Source organism: Urocitellus parryii, chromosome 5, assembly GCF_045843805.1.
Source record: "Urocitellus parryii isolate mUroPar1 chromosome 5, mUroPar1.hap1, whole genome shotgun sequence".
Classification (NCBI taxonomy): Eukaryota; Metazoa; Chordata; class Mammalia; order Rodentia; family Sciuridae; genus Urocitellus; species Urocitellus parryii.
The window spans coordinates 4,479,503-4,502,371 of NC_135535.1; the positions used below are offsets into that span (position 1 = coordinate 4,479,503).

At 45.7% G+C, this 22,869-nt stretch overlaps 2 protein-coding genes across 6 annotated transcripts in view; one reads left to right on the forward strand and one right to left on the reverse strand.

The window, feature by feature from the left end:
- Positions 1-3,559, forward strand: part of Smc1b (structural maintenance of chromosomes 1B) — a 74,444-nt gene extending 70,885 nt beyond the window's left edge. For both annotated transcript variants that reach the window (XM_026394304.1, XM_026394305.2), the window contains 2 exons: positions 1,990-2,100; positions 2,883-3,559. In XM_026394304.1, the coding sequence (XP_026250089.1) occupies positions 1,990-2,100; positions 2,883-2,996 (225 nt within the window). In that variant the 3' untranslated portion in view covers positions 2,997-3,559. The remainder of the gene's footprint in view (positions 1-1,989; positions 2,101-2,882) is intronic.
- Positions 1-22,869, reverse strand: part of Fam118a (family with sequence similarity 118 member A) — a 32,793-nt gene that overhangs the window by 3,692 nt on the left and 6,232 nt on the right. Inside the window, exons 2-9 of one of the 4 annotated variants that reach the window (XM_026394310.2) lie at positions 19,670-19,725; positions 18,787-19,042; positions 16,301-16,522; positions 14,833-14,961; positions 13,264-13,549; positions 11,831-11,863; positions 10,854-10,931; positions 6,060-7,241 (exon numbers count right to left, since the gene is read on the reverse strand). In XM_026394310.2, coding sequence (XP_026250095.1) covers positions 7,222-7,241; positions 10,854-10,931; positions 11,831-11,863; positions 13,264-13,549; positions 14,833-14,961; positions 16,301-16,522; positions 18,787-19,042; positions 19,670-19,716 — 1,071 coding nt within the window. In that variant the 5' untranslated portion in view covers positions 19,717-19,725 and the 3' untranslated portion in view covers positions 6,060-7,221. Of the gene's footprint in view, positions 1-6,059; positions 7,242-10,853; positions 10,932-11,830; positions 11,864-13,263; positions 13,550-14,832; positions 14,962-16,300; positions 16,523-18,786; positions 19,043-19,669; positions 19,726-22,869 lie in introns of those variants that run through there. The other 3 variants (XM_026394308.2, XM_026394306.2, XM_026394309.2) reach the window with 3 other exon arrangements.

Here is a 22,869-nt window from a genome sequence, read left to right on the forward strand (position 1 = left end):
ATGTAATCCATGTCTTTTGGAGGTCCTGCTTTTTAACATAGCATAAGATACACAAGAATGTCTCATCAATTCCTTACCCAAAAATATGTCACAGACTTCATGGTAACCAGAGGAAGAAACATAGGAACAGAGGAAATCTCAAGTTCTCTCCAACACCAGCCCGCCTGGTCATATGACTGGACTTCACCATCTGACTCTTGGGAGAAACCTCCCCTCGGGAGGTTAATTTTGGCACTTTAAATCCCATATTCTGTCAGGGGAATCTTTGTGGACTACATCTTTTCTTGGTTGCCTTTAAAATAGCCTTACCTTTTAGCAAAATCCTAGAAGTTTGTATTGGTGGCTACTCTAGGATATATGTCTAGCTTAAGTTTCCTATTAGCACCTGACCTGTATATTAAAGCCCTTTAACTTCCATGATTCCTTAGAGATTTATGTTCCTGGCACTCCACTGCTGAATTATGAGCAGTTATATAGTGTGAACAACCATGAAGTAGCCTCCACTCCATCTAATGAACAAGGTCCCAACATTTCTTCTTCTTTTTAATACTGGGGATTGCACACAGGGGCACCTTACCACTGAGCTATATCCCCAGCCTTTTATTTTACTTTTTTGAGACAGGTTCTCACTAAGTGGCTTAGGACCTTGCTAAGTTGCTAGGCTCGCCTTGAACTCACAATGCTCCTGCCTCAGTCTCCCAGCTAGCTGTGCTGAAACTACAGGTGTGCACCACTGTGCTAGGCAGACCACCAGTTCTGATAGGTAAAAGCAGTATGTACACTGTACATCTTTTTATCTGTTAGTCAGTTTTGTATTATAATAAAATAACCTGAGATAGTCAACTTTGAAAGGAGGCAAGGTTAATTTGGGCTCACAGTTTGAGGTTTTAGTCCAATGTTGCCTGTAGATTTTGGACCTGCAGTGAGGTAGTAAATTATGATGGGAGCACACAGCAGCAAGGATGCAAGAAAGAGGGGCAGGGCCAAGGTCCCAATATCTCCTTCAGTGACCTACATCCCTCCAACCAGACCCCACCTCTTAAAGGTTTCATTCCTTCCCAGTAACACCATAGACTAGGATCAAGTTTTGGGGGACATTTTATAAACAAATCGTAATCGTAGCTTCTATCTCCTCTTTTCTTATCACTGTTCCAAGACTCTTTCAGTCCTGAATCTTAGAGGCCAGTGCCATGGCCTCTAAGGCTTGAAGCCCTTCTAACTATATGAGCCTCCTGTCTCAGCACTCACGTTAGCTGCTGACCTTTCCTCTGAAACTGCTGCTCCTGCTCCTGGATCTTGTATCTGATATCCTGGATATAGTCAGGACCAAGACAGACAAAGCCCTACTCCAGCCCATGGAGATCTAGGGAGCTGGCAAATAGTATCTTGTTAGAATGTTTAAGTCTGCGTTCTCCTTCATCATTCTCCAAGCACCTAGCAGTGTGTTCTCCAAGACTCATTTTTATCCAGTCTACTTTGCTCTTCTCATTTCCTTGGAATTGAGCTTCCTGAAGGGGCCAGAGTTCACCATGCATAATGAATACATACACAATTGCTGTTTTTTTTCCCATATTCAGGCTTTGAGCTGGCAAAATAGGAAACTGGAAGTATAAATACCAGCCCTTCTTCACCCCCCATAAATATCTGAGTTTTTGTTATATCTGATCATAAAGACTGATTGCCTGTTGCCACAATAGTATCTCAACTTACAAGTTTACTTTTTAAAGTATTCTTTTAGGGATTAGGGTGTAGTTCAGTAATAGAGTGCTTGCCTAGCACACAGGAGGACCTGGATTCAATCCCCAGCACCACACATAAATGAGAGCTGCTTACATTTCTGCAGTTGTAGTGGATTTACCTAACTACCAGAAAGGCAAGTAAGTGCCTTATCACCTAAAATGGGCAAATCAGAAACATGCAGAACTACTGTCCCTAGAGCCCAAACAAGGCCTTTCCTGGCTGGTGAAATGTGTGCTTATTTCCTCACAGGTATCAAGTTACATCAAAGAACAGACTCAAGAACAATTTCAGATGATAATCATTTCCCTAAAAGAAGAGTTGTATTCCAGAGCTGATGCTCTGATCGGTATCTATCCAGAGGTAAAGAGAACACCAAGGGGAGAGGAGTAGCCACCACGAGCTCCCGAGCTCCCCACTGCCAGAGCTCTTCCCTTCACAGTCTGCAGTCCCACGTGGAGTCTAGAGACTGTTGGATTTCTGCAGACACAGGCCTAAATGATTGTTCAGTTAAATACAATTTAAGAGTAACTGTTCAAGAATTTCCCTATGACAGTAGAGATTTAAGATACATTTTAAGAGACAGGAGCAAATTAAAAACTGCACAGCAGTATGACAGTTTTGTAAAATAATAGTACACATTAACTTAGAACACTGTTAGTACTTGTATTTCATATTTCTATAATATCTGAATATTTTGAGTAAAAACAAATGTATTTTGTCACTGTATCAGGGGGGAAAAAAGTCCACTGGAAATTCCAAGTGGTAAACTAGCTGAGATTTTGAAACACCTTTCTTCAGCCATTCACACACCTGCCTAAGCTAATGGGGTAGGACAACTAGCTCAAGAAATCAGGGGTTTGGACAGTTGGTTTCCTGAATTTTCCTTTAAGCTCACATGAAAATTTACCTTCCTGTGCCCACAGATTAGGGTACCACCTGGAAACATGCTATAAGAGAAACAGAAATTCTCCTACCAGATAATAAAAAAATAAATACCTGGTATAAACACAGGTATTCATGCACTTTTAGGCATAAGGAGGTTCCTTTTTAATGCATGTCCAAACTCACTGATGGCCTTACTTGAATACATTTCTTCCCTAATCAGAGGAACTGACTCTTAACCTGGCTTCTTTCCATTGCAGCATGAAGAGTGCATGTTCAGCCGAGTGTTGACCCTCGATCTCTCTCAGTATCCTGACACTGAAGGCCGGGAACGTAGCCGGAGACACCGTGAGTCCCAGCCAGTGAGAAGCTAGAGTGCCCTCCAGCAACCCCACGCCAGCTCTAGCTGTGGAATCTGGAACCTGGCCTAAGGAGGTCAGGTTAGTTTCTTTAGTTCCAGGGAACAAACTTCAGAGAAAGCAGGACCAGCCCCAGTGTGCCACTGAAGAAAATTCTTAATTGTTGTAGCCAAAGAGGCGGTAGAGCTTAACTTCACAACTTCATTTAAGGAGTGTTCTGGCCCTATTCCATGAGGGCAAGTTTTCTGTGACAACATTGGATGTTTAAAAAAAAAAAAATGACTTTGTATCATAGTTTTAATTTCAATTGTTGAAAAAAGTTTGTCATGTGAAATTTTGAACTCAACCACCGTCTTCACTCTCAGCTTGCCTTGCACCTTTAAAGTAATCTTTAAGAGAAATCCATGGTGGTTCTCCCCTCTTCTGCAGTCCTAGGGATGGAACCCAAGGCCTCAAGCATATGCTAGGCCCTGCTCTACCACCAAGTTACATCCACGGCCCTGAAATGTTTGGATTTTAAATATATTAGTCAAAGGGAGGTTAGTAAGTTTTGAACCTGGCTTTTGTGGAAAATTATTTCAGAGGGACTATATGTCAATATTGAAAATACCAATAAAAAATAAGTTTAAATGTCTGTAGTGTGTGGTTTTAGAAACAAAAAAAGTGATGGTGGTATGGTGCCGCAGTCTGGCTGGGCACAAAATCACGAGCCACTCAAGCAGGAACAAACTATTTCCAAAACTCCTGCGATCGCCAGGCACGATCGCCAGGCACTTGGCCTTGTCTCGGGACACACCACACCAACCGGAAATCCCTCCTCCCACACTTCCCCAACCAATGGGAACTCTCCGGGAATCCCCTGGAGAGCTCCAAGGCGGACAGCAGGGGTCTAATATCCAATTGAATACACATCTTAACATAACCATTAGCATTTCAATGGCTTGCTGGCGTTACCTCTCAACCAAAAATGCCATGCTGTCATTCCTACTCGGCTATGGCTCTCAGCAGTATGGTTTGGATCTGGAATGTACCCCATTGCTCCCATGTTAAGACTTGGTTTGCACAACAGAGATGTTCAGAGGCAGGCCTTCTAGGAAATGACCAGGCCATGAGGGCTCCAACCTCCATCAGGAGGTGGTGGAAACTGTAAGAAGCAGGAGACTTAGGACCTGCTTGGAGGGCACTTGGGGACTATCTTGTCCCCTAGACCCTTCCCCTTCCTCACTCTGCTTCTGATGTAACAGCTTTGGACAATGGGTCCAGAGCAGTAGCGGCAGCTGACCTCCTCCAAGTTGTTTTTCTCAGCTACTTTGACATAATTACAAAAGCTGACTAATAAAATGGGAAGTTACATCTACTTCCCATTAATCTATATTTTTCAAAAATATAATTTGTTAAGGAAGTACTGGAGAACACCAGCCCTCTCAAGGAACAAGTGATTTTGTGTAAATAGATGGTTACATTTCGGAAGGATGTCACCTTTTTTTTTTTTGGCAATACTGGGAACCCCAGGGGTGTTTTACCATTAAGCTACACCCCAAGCCTTTTTAATTTTTTGAGACTGGGTCAAAGTTGCCAGGCTGGCCTCAAACTTGGGGTCCTCCTGCCTTAGCCTCCCAAGGAACTATGTCCAGCCAAATACTACTTTATTTCCAGGTCAGAGTAGGACAGGCACACTCTGCAGTGGCCTCTGAAGTCGGCTTTGGGCCAAATGCCACTGGAAGCAGCCTCCTGGAGTAGTAGGGTTGCTCCTGAGTACCAGGCATTGTTCCACACACACAGAACACTCTGCACCCACCACGTGGACTGAGTCGCCAAGAGCTCACCTGTAGGTGCAAAACCACTGTGTTCTCCTCTTAGTATTTGCTTTACCATCAGGTCACCTGCTGCTTTCTCTGTCTTTTAACACTGAATTGTCCTTTTCAGTGCTGCAGGGACTCAGCATTACCCCTTTTCTCCTTCCTAACACACTAACTCACAGGCCCTCTGTCAGTGACCCTAAGAACAGTCAATTCTGTTGCAACAAAACCCACCACACAACACAAAAGCACAAAATGAAAACGACAGGGCTATAAAAGTGTGGGGTTGAGGGAAATCTTAAAAAAAAAAAAAAACAACAACAACAACATAATAAAAACAACAGCTGGTACACACATTAAAAAACAAAACTCCCAGGCCCCATGGCACATGCCTGTAATCCCTGTGGCTTGGGAGACTAAGGCAAGAGGATCACAGTTTAAAGCCAGCCTCAGCAACTTGGCAAGACCCTGTTTCAAAATAAAGAGTTGGAGATGTGGTTCAGTTATTAAGCACCCCTGGGTTCAATCCTAGGTACTTTAAAAAAAAAAAAAAAAAAAAAAAGGAGCCGTTATAAGAAGACTATATTCATACATTACAACAAGAGCATTGGATCCTCTCAACAGTTGGCACTGTGGGCTCAGGTTTACTTTTCCTCTTGTATTCTACTCCACAGCACCTCATGTCTTTCCAACTTTGAAAATCAAGTATCCATTCCTGATTGCAAGTGGTAAATATATCTTTAAAAGCTTTATACTTACAGGGTGGGGTTGTGGCTCAGTAGTAGAGCACTCACCTAGCATGCATGAGGCACTGGGTTCGATCCTCAGCACCACATAAAAATAAATAAAAATATAAAAAATGATAATAAAGGTATTGTGTCCACTTACAACTGAAAAATGCATGTTTTAAAAAAACCTTATAGGACTGGGGTTGTGGCTCAGTGGTAGAGCGCTCGGCTAGGACGTGCAAGGCCCTGAATTCGATCCTTAGCACCACATAAACAAATAAAGGTACTGTGCACAATTAAAAAATAAAAATTAAAAAAAAAAACCTTATAGGCAGCTTGGGTGTGGCTCAGTGGTAGAGTGTAAGGCCCGGGGTTCAATCCTCAGCACCACGTAAAAGTAAATAACTAAAAAATATTTTTTAAAAAACTTATAAATACATCAAATGAAATAATTTACTGAATTTCACAACTTAGTAACTCAAGCTAAAAATTCTCATTAAATGCATTATACCAAGACTTGTCACAACTAAAGAAAAGTTCAGCACACAGAGTTGATGTTAAGTTTTTATTTATGAGCAGAGTGACATAAAAGGTTTGTTGTCCATGCTTCAAAAGGGGGAAAGTCTCCGTCCTGTCTCTGGCTTCTCCAGTCCCTATACATCCCAACCTGACATTCTTGTGCTTAACCTTCCCTGTGTCAACGGGAGATCACAGGGCTTGGCAAAAAAATGTCACATCACAGACGGGCAGCCTCAGCTGAGACCAGGCAGGGCTTGTTTTCAAGAGAAGCCTTGGTCTTCAGCTTTCACTGCATCACGCAAGCCTGGGCCACAGGCACCATGAGCACTGCCAGGGGCCACCACTGCTGCCATGCGGATGAGCCCCGAGGATGTTTCAAGTGCAGGCCTTTCACAAGGCTCTGCCCACCTCCCTGCAAATCCCCTTAATGTGATCCATGGAAGATGGTTTTAGGAAACAACAGAAAGGTTAGCCCCAGAGAAGTAAGACTTGAAAAGCTCAGAACTGAAGATCTAAAAGTGCCCCGCTATGCTTTCTCAACTAACAGACACGCAGTGGACAGCCTCCACGACACTGACCAGCACTTTGGAACAGACCCTCTGGCTCGAGACTTCACCCTTCCTAGCAAGAGTCAGACCTGCCATCTCTTTGGAAAGAAGATGTAATTCCAAAGAAGCCCTACTAATCGAGTTGTCTTTAAAAACGTCCTGGGTCCTGTGCCTGAGCATCAACTCATCCTTTACAACATAACAAAGGTGTCTTTAATGTTTTCTATGGTAAAGATGTTCCACATAAAATGATAAAACTAAGTGTCCAGTTCTTATTTTCTCTTTGGCAACTACTGTTGCTTGGACAATCTTTACTCTCCCCCTTTATTAGGAAAAATGTCATCTTGACACAAGAGAGCATGTCAAATAGGAATTGGGAATACCAGGGACATCCCTCCCACTGATTTGGTCCCTGAGGTAGCTGTCCATCAGTCCTTACAAAGTGTACCTGAAGTGTGTCCATGTCACTCCCAAGCAGCTAAGCACATACAGTGGAGCTGTCACTCAGCCATGTGGCTCTTGGGCATGTGACTTGAGGCTTGAGATCCACGTGGAATCCTCTGTACGTTCCTCATCACTTGGGCATGACACTGTGGTTACAGAAGGCTGGCTTTCAAGTTGCAGATCTTAACTGGTTTTAGAGATTTCAAGATCCTCCAGCATCATCTGTTCAAGCAAAGAAACACTAAAATTGAAGTTCAGCTGAAAACACCTGCAATAGAACAGGACTGCTGCTTCAGAAACCTCCCAGTGTGCCTATGAGAGGACTCGGAAAGCCCTCCCGGAGGCCACAGTAGGCGCTGTCTAGAGATGGCCCTGCAGCTATAATACCACACAGGACGAGGTAGGAAGGACCAGGCGATCTCCCCACTGAACCTGGGCGCTGCCTTCTTTCTCTGTCGGACTAAGGATGGGCATTTTCAGCACAGGCACAGCGGGAGCCTGGTGGGCCTGTGAAGAACCAAGGCTCTGGGTGGGCAGGTGGAAATCGTCTCCCCTGGGCTCTGCAGCCTGCAATGTGAGGCCAGCAGGACTGAGATGACCTTCGGCCTCTCACCCCTATGCAGCACAAGCCACAGCTTTCTACACAACTAAGACCAGAGGCTTTTCCCTGAGCAGACATGACTGCCTGCAGCAAGGCCGTGCTGCTGCTGGTGGCACCTGGGGCAGAGCTCCCACTGGGCACCGAAGAGGACAGAACCCCTGGCCCACTGCTCTGTGGCAACACCTACTAGGCAACAGGCCCTGCCACCTGCACACACACAACACCCTAAAGGGAGATACAGGAGTCAAGACCACACGTTCACCAGAGCAGCAGGAAAACAGCACTGTCCAGTGGGGACAGCCACGGGCTTCCTCCCCGCACACGGCAGCAATGGGAGAGCCCCGGCAGGAGGAAGCCCAGTGGAAAGAAGCACCTGCCCAGAGGACAACTCACAGAACACTAGGGTTTTCTTTGCTTTGGGTTCTGTGGTTCAGCAACTGAACCCAGGTGCTCTACACTGAGTACATCCCACCTCTTTCATCTCAAGACAGCAGAGTTTCCCAGGCTGGCTTCCAACCTGTGATGCTCCTGCCTCAGCCTCCTGGTGAGCTGGGATTATAGGTCTGTACCACAGCACCCAGCTCTAAAGAACATCAGTTATTTATTTATTTATTCATTTTTTTTTCTGGGCCAGGATGGTACCAGGGATTGAATCACTGAACCACATCCCCAGCCCTATTTTGTATTTTATTTAGAGACAGGGTCTCACTGAGTTGCTTAGTGCCACACTAAATTGCTGAGGCTGGCTTTGAACTCGCGATCCTCCTGTCTCAGCCTTCTGAGCCACTGGGACTACAAGCATGCTCCACCAGGCCCAGCGAAAAGAACATTAGTTTTACTTTTTGTTTCATTTTAGTTGTAGAAGTCCTTACCAGCTCAACTCACAACCCAAATATTTGCTAAAAGATTTCAAAAGAACTTTATCTAAAACACCATCAAAATTCAATTCTCCCTATAAAGATACACGTGCCTCTCAAGTTCAGTGCAGTCACATGAAACTTAAAGGAAAGGATGCAGGGTCTACAGCAGCTGTCCTTGCAGAAAGACCCCGGTTCACTCACTCCATCCACCACTGAAAAGCAGGACGCTACAACCTCCAGCCTCTACCTGCCACCAAAACTTTCAACAATTCATGCTGTAGGTGACATTTGAAAATTGCCTCATTTTATCTAAGTGTCATCTGCATTCATTATGAATCTTTTTTTTTTAAAGAGAGAGTGAGAGAGGGAGAAGGGGAGAGAGAGAGAGAGAGAGAGAGAATTTTTAATATTTATTTTTTAGTTTTTGGCGGACACAACATCTTTGTTTGTATGTGGTGCTGAGGATCTAACCTGGGCCACACACATGCCAGGCGAGCGCGCTACCTCTTGAGCCACATCCTAGCCCTCATTATGAATCTTAATGACTACAATATATCACAGTGTATGTTCCTTCTAGCAAAGAAGAAACATGCAGCACAGACCAAGTATCCCATATCCAAAGCTTGGGACCAGTAGTGTTTCAGATTCCTGAGGTTTTTTTTTTTTTTTTTTTTTTTTTTTTATTTTGGAGTATTGACAAGACTTTAAGGGACTGAGCACACCTAATTCCAAAATCAGAATTCCAATGTTCTCCAAAATTCAAACTTTGAGCACTGACTTGACACTCAAAAGAGCTTTAAAGACTTTGGTGGATTTCAGATTGGGAATCCCCAACCCATCACAGTATGCTCCAACACACCCTGGAGTCACCTTAACTATTAATCAATAATTGACAATGTTAATATTCCAAAGCTCTCACAGACTGTTGGCAGATTGTTGTAAAGGTGTTGTTTTACTGAGGTTTTCTTACATAAAGTAATGAAAATAAAGTCCTGTATCTGAAAATCCTCTATCCAGTGTTTTCAGGAAAGGAGTCAGATGATCAGGGTGGCCTCTGGTGTCTCCAGAGATTTGAAAAGATATCACCATTCTAAACAACAGATGCTAGGAGAAAGGCTAAACCAGAAAATAAGAGCTCTCAAAAAACTTAAGATCACACTGTCAACAATTTAACCCAAGGGGGTCTGGGGTTGTGACTCAGAGGTAGAGCGCTCGCCGAGCAAGTGCGAGGTCCTGGGTTTGATCCTCAGCACCACATAAAAATAAATAAATAAAATAAAAGTATTGTATCCAACTACAACTAAAAAATAAATATTTTTTAAATTTAAAACTATTTTGAAAATCTCCCAGAAAGTTTTGGAAAAAATGGAAACAGAAAATGAAAATTAAGAAGCATTAGAGAAAACTAAGAGAATGGAAATCAATCCAGGAAAGCCCCACTAGTATTGATTCTGGGAAGAGAGAAAAAAGAAGATGGAAATAATCATTAAGGTTCTAAAATGAAATAATAAACAAGAGTGAGGAAAAAAATCTCACTGGACCTCGATGTCAAGCACACATCCTGCAACTGCACAGGAGTCATGCACTGGGTCGTTAACAACTCAAGAAACACTGACATTTTTGTTAAGTAAATCCTTCCCTTTCCCAACTTCTAGCAACAAGGTATATACCAATGGAATGTGTTATTTCTTTGATTTGTAGCCATCACCTCTCCTAGTATCAACAGTTTGAATAGGTGAAATAAATCTTAGTGATAGAAGCAGCAAAAAGCAATGATTTGAAGTGGTTCTAGAACCTGACTTTAGCTGGGAAGGGGGCAGTGGCGGGGGGTGGGGCAGGGTGGGGGTTGCCCCGACAGTCCTTGAGCTGTTCCGTTTTTTTGCACTGGGTGTGATCATTACGGGTGTCTTCACTTGGTAAAAATTCAAAAGAACTAAGCCTACAATCTGCACACTGTTTGCTTCCTTCAGTGATCTTCTTGACAAAACAAAAGTTCTAAAAGGTTCTGGGTGCAACGGCACACACCTGTAATCCCAGCTACACAGTTCAAGTCCAGCCTAGGCAACTTAGCAAGAAGGACTGGGACACAGCTCAGTGGCAGAGCGCATACCTAGCATGTGTAAAGCCCTGAGTCCAGTCCCCCACATTGTGAAATAAGTAATTTTAGAAAATTAAATAAGTTAAAGGGGGCACCTCTGGGCAATTGGGGTCAGGTTCCACTCTAAAACTTCTTAGTGCTCTCTGACCCAATGAGTGCATCACTGCTCCCAACACAGGACAAGGGGCACAAAAGCAAAGCACTGGGACTGTAGCCACCCACTAAAATAAGACACACCTCAGGGAGGTCCCCATGGAATAACACAATACCAGTACCTGACTGTCTGAGTTTTTTTGAGCCTTCAGTTCCATTCTCTTCCAGCTTCCTCTTTGCACAGTCCTGACATGCATTACCTGAAAGTCAAAACTTATTTTAATAAGCTGATCTATTCTAGAATTCACCCTCCATGGGCCACCTTCTAAATCTGCTCTTACTGAAGCAATAGCCCAATAATCCCTTCCATATGCTGCAGATTTCTTAAAAATATCTTTTAGCTGTTGATAAACTTTTATTTATTTATATGTGGTGCTGAGAATCAAACCCAGTGCCTCCACACGCCAGGCAAGTGACTACCGCTGAGCCCCAGCCCCAGCCCCCGTACACTGCACATTTTAACAACCAAGTCACTGCTTTTATTCTGAAGAAAAATTTGACTTCTAGTGGCTTAGTTAAGTAAGTATGGCAATGGAAAGCCGAGGGTGGCTTCCTCAGTCCAAGCACACCCATCGCTCACACAGATGTGGTGCTAGCAACCCATATGCCAAACAGGCTGCAGAGGCTCTCCTCGCTGACTCACAGGGCTACCCCTACTACTCAGCTTGCCCACTGGAAGACGCTGGTAGCTGCTAAGTCTTGTTAATTTATAATCAGGCGGAGTAGAGTCCATCGAGAGGACTGTTCACATTTCAAACAAGCACTAAACAGAAAAGCTTCTGAGGAGACAGGTGGCCCTGAGTTCCTGCTTGTTTTACTGCTTGGTGCAATACAAACAGCCTCCGTCCAACAACTAGCACCTCTTGGTTCTTTGGGAAGAAATTATTCCCAGGTGCCTGCAGACAGCCTAAGTTATGCTTCCCACTGAAGGGATGGATATAGTCCCTCACTGTGGCTGAAGGTATTGCTACTTATCCTCTCCAGGAGGCTGCTTAATTCAGGCTAACTCTTTAATGTGAGAAACACAACTTTAAATGATTTCATAAAGAGTGGCAGGAAGGTAACAGAATGTGGAGGCAAGAATAAAGATCTGCTTTACCCAATAATGTGGTGCTGTCCACTCGCTCAGCATCTGGGGAAGAAAGAGCAACAGTCAGCAGAACCAGACCTGGGATGCTCCTCTTCCTCTGGCCACTGGGCCAGAGGCCAGGGCTGCTCTGAGGCTTCTGTGCTGGCCATGGAGCCCTGGGCCAGTCATTGTCCTCTTTTCTCCTCCTGGCAGGGCTGACACCAGGGCTCAGTGAGTATCATGCGAAGCACTGAGAGCCAGCTGGCAAATGGAGCACTGCTCACACCTGTGATTGCTAATCACTAATGTCACTGTCAGTGGCATTCATTCTCTCCCACCAGGAGTACTAGTCCGTCAATGTGAGTACAAATGTCCTTCATGACAGCCAGATTAAAAATATGAGTGACCTTTCAGTCCTCTGCAGTTTGTCAAAATATACTCAGTTGCCAGGATCTGGAAAAGTGACCTCAGAGGAAATAGGAAGCCACTCAGCCATACGATCCAGAAGCCCAACTCAATTAACAGGTCCTGGTCTTCCAGGGAGTCACAAGTGCAGGGGAAGCTGGGGACAGTGCATTGTCTCTCTGCAAAACTGTGTACACAGCCAAGCTCACAAGTTTGACTTCCTTTCTTCTACCCCTAGGAAGAAACTAGAGAGACGGACTACTGCCCTGGTTACGCCGTTATTCATAGAAGTACAACTCGAATCAACTTATTTTGCTGATTATTAGCAGCTCTGAAAAGAAAGTACTGGTGAAAACTCATGTGACTGCGGGACCATCAGCACCCTCTAGTTCCTAGCCGGCCTACATGCCGACCTCATTCCACCATGTAGGGAAGAGTAACTGGGTCTCGTATTACATGACAGGACAGTCAATACAGAACTTTCCACACTTGCTGTCATCCATGTTTTATGACACCAAACTCAAAGACGTTAGCCCCCTCATGTCAAGATGACAAGATCTGAGAAGTTCCAGTTATCCTGGCCACTCCTCATAAGGGCCCAGGAGCATGCCTTAGAGATACGCTGCCCTCTGCAAAACAGGAAAATGTACTTTGAAAGAAGAAATAAAAGCCTTCATAGAATCAAACATGAGAATTTTAGCTTTTAAATGTGGTGACAGGATAAGAGCAGAAGATATCTGCATTTTTCAGGTTTTTATATTCACGACAGATAAAGTTGGCCTTGTAGTTTCCTTTATAGGTTAAGATAACCTGAAATTTGAATACACGTGTCCAACATTCATGTGCACAACTATATACTTTAATATCACTTCAAAGTTCAATTATAGACTGTCATTGTCACACCCACTTTCTCCAATCTTCAAATCTTAAAATTACAGAGGTATTTCTGAAAAATAATATTAGTGAATTTTATGGTATGTGAATTATAACTCCAAAGGTGGGGACTGGGAAAAAAAACATGAATTTTGTACTTGGAAAGTGAGGACAAAAGTCCATACCTGGACTTCGCTGTTTGCAGATCTGTGTGGCGAGGTCTTGTACGTATCCTGGGAAATGGTCGAAACAGTCTCCGTAGGACACCACTTTAATTCCATGCAGCAGCATATCTGCCTGATGCTTAAAGAAATGGTCTTCATTCTCTTTGAGCACCACCATGTAGTGCTCCAAGTCCACCTTGTTGGGCACTGAGTAAAGGAAGAGGGCTTGGAATATCTGGTCACGCAGGGTCTCGCCACAGCCCACAAACAGAAAGGACTTGGTGCGGTACAGGTTCTGCAGAACTTCCTGTGAAAGGCCCAGAGGAAAGGGGGATGCTTGTATGCGAAATAGTGGAAGCTTACAACTAACCAAGTCCCACGCACGTGCTTTCAGATCCTGCTCCCCACTGGGTTTCCCCAGAGTCACCCCCAGAAGTCTTTAGAAAGGTGGTACACTCTTGACGTGGGGCTTGGGCAAACCCCAAGTAGCGACCTGGGGCAACCAGGGCCAGCACTGGACAGAGAGTCCGTCTCTCAACCAGGGTCAGGGAGCCTCTTCCTAGCCAGGCCAGGTACCAGCCAATCAGGGGCCAGTGTGAATGCATCTCTTGGTGAGGACAGCCAATGCTCAGCAGGGCAAACACCCAACTCCACTCTTCTAGAATGATGTAGAATCTTAAATTACTAAGACAAAATAAGGACATGACACCATCTTCAGCTCAGAATTCTACACATGTAATACCCTGAAACTAATATCTGTCCACAGACCATGGATGGAAATGTGTCCTTAGGGTACAGGTGGATACAGTTTAGGGAATGAGAACAGGAGACCTGAGGAGTGACAGTGAGCCAAGGGTGGGAAGAGGAGAAGCACAGATGCGAGGGGTCACTCAGGCAAGCAACAGAGAATCACCAATTCGCACAGGCAGACATCTTGGCAAGGCACAATATCAGCATGGACTTCCTCATAAGCAGTCAGCAGCGTCACCTGCTGACACTCTGTCCCCAGGGATACAGGCTGGAAGAGCATGAGGAATAGGCACCTGGCCTGAGCTTGCAAATGAACCCACGAAGAGGCTGCAGACCTACATGCCAGGACAGAAGTGTTCAGGAAGCGCTAGGACACGCGGCTTCTCCACACTTTGTTCTGTGAACAGCATCAAGAACACCTCACAGAGAAGGAGGCTTTAAGACTGGGTTGTGAAGGCTGAAGAGACTGCTAAGTCGAGGAAGGAGAGGAAATGGGCAGAAGATGCCTGAGTGAAGGCAAAACCGTGAGCTGAGAGGAGCGACTAGAGCGCACACTGCAGACCCTGTGCCGTGCACTCCGCCTCGCCACCTCCCTCGATGGCAGGTGCTGGCGCAGAGCGGGAGAGGAGAGCTAGACCCTCCCAAGTCTTCCGCGCTCCCTCCTAGAGCAGATGTGCACTGAGCATCTACACATAGGTGAGGCCTGGAACAGCTGGGATGTGGAGACACGACCCGTGGCTGGCACGTGTGGGGGGCTGACTGCAAGGATGCAGATGCAGCAGAGCACCGGGGCCACAGGTTCCCCAGGGGCGCAACCAAGCCAACCAAGACGGCCCCTACCATTACTTCTGGGTCTTGAGTGACATCTTTATATCCTGACGGATCCAACACCATCCCGCAGGGGTCTGTGTATAAGCCATGAATATGAAGAACTCCATACTTGATGTGGCCTCTTGCCCACTGAAGAACCTATCAAACCAAGCCGACATGGAGAACATCAGCCTGGCGTCATTTCAATCAGAAGAAGAGAACATCTAAATCAGCTCATGGTTTTTTCAAACCTACCTTAGAAAGAGTTAAGAGAGATTTTGTAATTTATAAATTTAACCTTTAAAACATAGAAACTTGGCTGTTGGCACTAGTTATTCCTGTCACGGTACCTCAACAAGAACTTCTTAAAGACAGATGGTTGTGTAAACTGCAGGAGTAATGGCTGGAGAAGGGGACGGTTACGGGTTACACTCAGTTACGGGCTACAGTGCAATTACTCTATGCATTATTTTCACACCAAGGGAAAAACATATATGGAAAAAAGTACTTATCAAATGGCCAACTATAGTTATTCCAGTTCAAGATACAAAGGAAAGCGCCAGGTATCACCAGCTACTCAGAAGACGGAGACAAGAGAATCCCAAGTCCAAGACCAGCCTGAGAAACTTAGTGAGACTGTCTCAAAATTTAAAAAAGAGCTGGGGATGTGGCTCAGTGGCAGAGCACCCTGATTTCAATTCCCAGTATCACCTGGGATATATATAATGCAGTTGGGGGGGCCCTGGGATATATATAATGCACGTGCCTAACCTGCAAGGCCTTGGGTTCAATCCCTAGAAAAACACACATATACCAAAATTCTATTGCCATTTTAAAAATCACACTTTAAAAAAAAATAGCTTAATGAGCTGGGCGTAGTCCATGCATGCTCTATCACTGAGCTACATCCTCAATCACCACTGGGAGGCTGAAGCCAGAGATCACAAGTTCAAACCAGCCTCAGCATTTTAGCAAGACACTGTTTCAAAATAAAAAATATGAAAAGGGCTGGGGATGTGGCTCAGTGGTTAAGCACCCCTGGGTTCAATCCCTGGTACCAAAGGAAAAGAAAAATCTTAATGACAGGAAAATGCACAGTGTAATATTAAGGGGAAAAAAAAAAACAGGATTAAAAACTTGAAATCCCAATTTGTTAAATTCCCAGCAATGGAATTTAGGAATTTTTCTTTTATTACTGCTTTATTCCCCATATTTTCCACGGTGACTATAATCAATAAGTGCAGGTATCAGACATACTGAACAGCATGAAAAGAAAATAACAGCAGCAGTAAGAGAAGTCTTCAGAGGCAGAGGGCACAACCCTCGGGGACCCAGCTGCCCCAGGAGAGACTGGCTTGGTATTCAGGACTGACTATCCAGTTTCACTGTGGGGCACCAGTGGCACTTCTTAGTTACAAGTTCAATTCCTTGAGTGAATGTTCTTCTGAGCCACAAAGTGCACGCTGAGCCTCCCCTTGCCTGCGGCACCCTGCCCTACCTTCATCTTGTCCTTCAAGTCCAGGGACTCCATGGGCTTGTTCTGTTGCTGCCCAAAGATCTCCAGCAGGTTGTCATAGTTAGTGGTCAACACCATGGTGCCCCTGTCCATCAGGCTGAGGATGGACTGTAGCACCACCGGGTTCTGGATATGGTGCTCCAGGCTATCAAACACCTCCATCAGGCAGTCCTGGAAGAAGTTGGGCTTGGTGTCACCTGTGCGCTATGGAGGGTGGAGCAAGAGTTACAAGAAATCAGAGCTCAACAGCTACTACACACTAAGTAGTTGGCACTCTGCCTGCTATAGATACAGCAGTTTCTTTCTTTATTTCCTGGTTCTGAGGTTGAACACATGGGTGCTCTATCACTGAGCTACATCCTCAATCCTTTTTATTTTGAGACAGAGTCTCACCAAGTTGCTAAGGTAGGCCTGAAACTTGTGATCCTCCTGCCTCCACCTCCTGAGTTGCTGGGATTACAAGTGTGAACCACTGCGCCTGGCAATATAGCAGTTTTTAAAAAAGAAGACAATCCACCTTCAGGGAGTTTATTACAATACAGAGAAGAGTGCTGGGGTGCACATCTATAATCCCAACTACTCGAGAGGCTGAAGTAGGAGAATCACAAGTTCTAGGCCAGCCTGGGCAATTTATTGAGACCCTATCTCAAGATAAAAAGGGCTGGGGAGCCAGGCACTGTGGTGCAAACCTGTAATCCCCAGGAGCTTGGGAGGCTGAGTCAGAAAGGATCAGGAGTTCAAGAGGGCCTCCGCAATTCAGCAAGGCTTTGTCTCTAAAAGGGCTGAGGATGTGGCTCAGTGGTTAAATACTCCTAGGTTCAATTCCCAATACCAAAAAAAAAAAAAAGCAGGGTCGGGGGACTGGGGATGAAGCTCAGTTGTAGAGTGCTTGCCTAGCAGGCCTGAGGTCCTGGGTTCAATTTTCAATACCACAAAAAGACACTTTAGAGGAGGGGAAAGGCCATGTACAAATATGGTGATAAACACCATGGGGAAAACAAGAGGGGTGGGGGATGGGCCCTGTGAGGGAGGGTGGCTCAGGCAAGGGCACAGGCAAGGCCTCTCTGATAACAGACATTGGCAGAGACCTGAGCGGGCGAGGGGCTTCCAGAGTGTCTGGGCAGGGAGAAGAATGAGTGCAAAGGAACTAGGGTAAAGCTCAGGCAGGTCCAAGGGTCAGTGAGGCACCTGCAAGAGGAGGAGTGGTGGGAGTATCAGGAAGGGTGGTGAGAGAAGTGGCCTGTACTAGACTGTGGGAGGACATGATGTCCCTGGTAGAGACCCAGCTTTCCCTCTGAGACTTTACAAGTGCTGTAAAATCTTTCTTCTTCTGGTTGGTTCTTTAAGAAACCATCTTAAATTGCCCTCAATGAGGAAGGAAGCAGTGTCTCCTGAATGGCTCGGGGAGTCAGCAGGAACAGGGCTGAGATCAGCCCCCAGAGTGATGGCCAAGGGAGGTGGTGGGGGCAAAGCCTGGTTAAGAAGGTGGGTTTGAGGGCCGGGGCTGTAGCTCAGTGGCAGAGCGCTTGCCTAGCAAGCGTGAGGCACTGGGTTTGATCCTCAGCATCACATAAAAATAAACACATAAAATAAAGGTATTCTGGAGCTGGGGATGTGGCTCAAGTGGTAGCGCGCTCGCCTGTCACGCGTGCGGTCCGGGTTCGATCCCCAGCACCACATACAAACAAAGATGTTGTGTCTGCTGAAAACTAAAAAATAAATATTAAAACTCTCTCTCTCTCTCTCTCTCTCTCTCTCTCTCTCTCTCTCTCTCTTTAAATAAATAAATAAGTAAATAAAGGTATTCTATCCATCTACAACTACAAAAAAAAATGTCTTTTTTTTGAAAGTGGGTTTGGGAGAAGAAAGGAGGTGGTGACAGCAAATGCAACTCTGCTGTGAGTGGCCAGAGGAGTGAAGCTGGAGAGAGAGTGGACTCAACCGTCCCAGCAGCCCAGGCCTCACCCAGCGCTGCCTGCCCTGAGCCTCACTGCCAGCACCTCCGGAGCTAGGAATCCATCCCACCTCGCCCTGTCCCTGCTGATGCTGGCTGCCCCAGAGTCCCAAGCCTCACAGACGACCTACTGCCATCTTAAAATGCCTTCTGGGGCAGCTGTCATTTGAAGATGTGGCCAGCTACTTAGACCAAAACCTACCTTCAGGACACCTCTGTGCCAAATGACACAAAATCACAAAGCTCACAGCAGTGTGACAATATCCAGAGCCAACCCTGCAGTCAGGCCACTCACTATGGGATACAGGAGCCACAGGCTACACCTGACATTATCCTATTTAAAAGGATGACATCTTGTGGGCTAAAAGGTTCCAGCACCTCAGCCCCACTCTGCTGAGCAAGGAGCACAGCAGGGCTCACGGAGCACTCTGCAGGGCGCTCAGCTCAGACTTCACCCAGCTTGATCCAGAACCAAGAGCTGCCCTGCCAAACTTGAAGCATTTCTGAGACTCACAGGTGACATCTTTCGGATCAGATCGTGGGCCACAACCAGCAGATCCCGGTCCTTCATCACTTTCCTCCGGAACTCGGCCACGTCTCCCGGGTGCAGCACCTCCAGCTGCTCGGCAGCCTCGATGACGGCCTCGATGCAGCTCCGCCACGAGCAGAGCGCAGGGATCCCTGGGGCCACTGCAGCGCTGACGCCAGTCCCAATGACCAAGAGCAGCTCCTGGGGTTGTTTCCGGATGAGGCTTTTTAAAAACTTTCTACTTCAAAAAAAGGAGCAGGGGAAGTGAACACAGAAGTGAAAACCAAGCCTGGCAACATTTGTGACATTCAGTCAAACAGGGCCTGTCCCCTAAATACACATCTTGTTCCCTCTGTACCCCAGAAAACCAAGCCTGTATGTCTTTCTTCTTTAGGCATTTACTGGACACGTTCTACCCTCCTCCATGATGGACATTGGGCAGCTGTGCTCAGTCACCTTGAGTCACCCACGGTGCTAAGCACATGCTTGTGTGATTTGTATCTGAACAAAAAGCTCAGCCTCATTCCTTTGAGGCTGCAAGTAGCTTGAAAAGACCAACTATAATGACAGATGATCCCTGCTTACAGTGCAGGCAAGACGATTCCTGGCAACACCCTGGCTTTCTGACACCTATCAATCCCTACCTGTTCTCTGGTAGGTAGCTCCTCCTCCTCCGTCACTTGACAGCAAACATAAAAGAATTCTTCCCACCCTTCTAACTACCGCTGCTGGGCTTGGAGAGCCAGCTGTGACCGCCTCATTGGGCAGAAGGGCAGAAAACTGGAGGTGTGCGTGTCACTGTGTCTTTGTAGACAAATGCTATTCGAAATCAATAATCCTGCCTGCAAGGGTAGCTAACTTTATTTACCTTGATTTTTGTTCGTTTCTATTTGTTGTCTTTTCCACTGAATCCATCTGTGAATCCTAAAGAGAAAAATTAGTCAGAAGGTCCCTGAAAGAGTTACAGCTGAAAGTAAAACCAAAGGCCCTGGATCTCCGTTTAAATTAGAGTACCTGAAAAATGCCACACAAACAAAGCACACAGCCACTCCTGCTAATCTTACGACTTATCAGGCTGGAGATGCACCACTGTCTGGTCAGACAGAAGAGGAAGGAGAACTGGCACAGGAACGCAGGGCTGCAGCCCCACGCTGCGGTCTTCACCCCCCACCCCAGGGTCTCTTGGGACAGCACTCTGAGGGACTCCCAGTGAGCACAGAGGACTGATCGCGGAAGGAAGGACATGACGAGTGGCATAACCAAGGGAAGCCAGAATGTGACTTTTCAAAGGAGGTGTGGAGCACTCCAGGCACCGAGTCCAGGCCTGGATCTGAGGCAGAACCCAACACCCCTCCGCACTTCCAAGGTGCCAGGCCTGCCCATGGCTAACTGAAATCCAGCCCAAAGAAGTCACCAAAGCAGACACAGATGGTCTCTATCCACCAAGCTCTATCGTCTACTAATTTTCCAGAATCATGTTTCCCCTCAATTCCATAATATTTACTGTGAACACAGAAAAATCGAGTTTAAATGGCCTATAATCCTACTACCTCTGAGCAATATATATTATCATCTGTATATTTCCCTTGAGACTTAACAGTTTAAATTTTTATATCATCTGAGAACCTAGTACATATCCCACTTTTTCATGCATTATAATGTTTCATTATGCCATGAAAAAGCATTCACAATTATGCTACACGTATGAAATTCCAACAAACAATAGACCATCTTTATCTAGTCCCTGATGCAGGACCCTAGTAGGATAATATCCTAATGACAGGCTTGGTGCACAGCTGCTTTTTGTCACTTTGAAACTGCCTATTTAGGATGGCTTTGGAGCAGCCCACGGTGCTGAGTTAGAGCAGGAGCGCCTCCCGACGGAGGCCAGCAGGACATGCAAAATCCCGCTTTGCTACATGTAACCAGCACTGACTGAAGACCACTAGTCCACATGTATGTTTTCCTCCTCAGTTAAAATCAGGTTACCAAAAAATAACTTTCCAGGGTAAGGACACAAGGCTTGATGGGTCTGATCACTCTTAAGTTGTGGAGGTAAGTGGGACCCTAAGATGACCCTGAGACACGCTGCTCTGAGAGCACACATTCTCTTTCTCTGGGTGTGCTTCACAGCTTGCAAACTCCTCAAGGTGCGTGAGACTGTCCCCACTACACAGAACCCCCAGAAAGTGAGGCTCAGAGATGTGGTCACTGCTGGCAGAGTGAGGCTGCTGCTCACCCCGGCTCCCCTTCTCCTCCCCAGTGCAGTTCCCATCAGACCTACAGAGGCTCTCCTCTCTACAGTAGGATCCCTCCAACAGACACCCCGGGTCCCAGCACTGAGCTTTCCATGACCCATTCATCAATCCTCAGCTTTGCCAACTATGAAATGTGGATTCCCGCTAATTAGCCAAGTTTGAAGGCTCGGGACCCTCAAAGGAAATTGTTGAGTTAAAACTGCCGAGTCCAACAGCTCTCCTGTAGATGCCCCAGGCTTCCTTTCCTAACCCCCTCCCCCCACCAGGGACAGAATGCCAAGAATCACACACTGTTCAATCCTATTTGAAGGTTAAGGAGCTGCTCATCAGCAGACTAATCCCAGCCCCACCTCCCACTTAACCCCCCAGATAACCCACTCGGCTTCAGAATACTCCCTGTGCCCTATGTGAAGTGCTCATTTGTCTCAGCCTTCACCACCCAGTACTTTAGAAGACTTTTAAAACAGTTACCTAACAGCCAGTAACTAAACACACCACATGCCCCAAATTGTTATCATGGCAAAGAAATTTAAAAATCTCTAGTTCCTTCAACTGATGTTCAACTGCTTTTGAGTCTCCATATACGCATGAATTATAGTTACAAATTCAAAACCTAAATATTATATTTATACATCTGCAAAAAGTATTAAAAGTCGTAAACTTTTTGCAGAGTACTTAACTCCAAAATTAAGTGATTTCAACGTTTCCCAAAAGAACAAGTTATCATTATTCACAACACTTCCACATGGGTGAAAGTAAGAGCTCCTGGGTGGTTGCTGCTGGTTTGTACTCTGACCCTCATTCTCAGCCTGACCAGAAGGTCTGGAACTGGCTCCCAGACAGCACTTTCAACACAACATGCAGAGGCACAAGGGCCTCTAAAATTTAAGACTTATGTGGACCTCTAAGGATCAAAGCAGCCAACTGGGTAAGTACCCAATGGCATTAAACTCAACACAGGAACTCTGCAATGATGAGCTGCATAACTGCCCATATTTAGACATTTACAGTCCTTTATAAACACTAAAAGACATTACCTCATTTCCTGTTTTTCAACAGCATAAAGATCAGAGCCAAATCTTACAATAACTTGGAGATAACCCCAAATCTCCTCTGATCTCTAAACCAAGGTCCAAGAGAGAGATTTCCATGGCCTGATCCTAAAAGTTTCGGAAGGACAGCCAGCCTCTGGTACTGCTTGCATCTCAAATGTCATTCTTCTAAACCAATCAGACTCCAGACTACAGCAAAACCCTTCAGAGGCCTTTCAGACACACTGCATCTTTTGGTTTCCTTGGTGATCACGTCACCAGTTTGTAGGCTCAAAGCCAAGTCATCATAGCAACCTATTTTTTTGCAAGGACCTATCAGCATTTTCTAAAAGCAACATCAGGCCTTAACGCACACCCTTAAAAACAGTTCCTGTCCTTCTCATCCAAGGCTTTAACCAGGCATCTAGGGTGTAGTTTGGTGGCAAAGTACTTGTCTAGATGCACATGGCCCTGGGATCCATCCCCAGTACCAGTGTGTGTGTGTGGCAGGGGGAGGGGGTCCTCACTAATATGTCCTCTTCATAGACTATAAGATCACAGTACTTCATAAACTAGCTACACAGCAGCCGAGACTGCCTTATCCTGTTTTCTCAGCAGCCAGTGCTACACAAATGTTCAGAGTCCAATTCAAAAGGTGGTAAACTATGAAAAGTAGACCTGTTATTTTCATACATCCAGCAAACCAAGTCTCCAGTCCTAACCCACTGTGGTGGACTCCTGGAGAACCCTCTCCCCTGGCATGATCAGGCCTCCAGTAT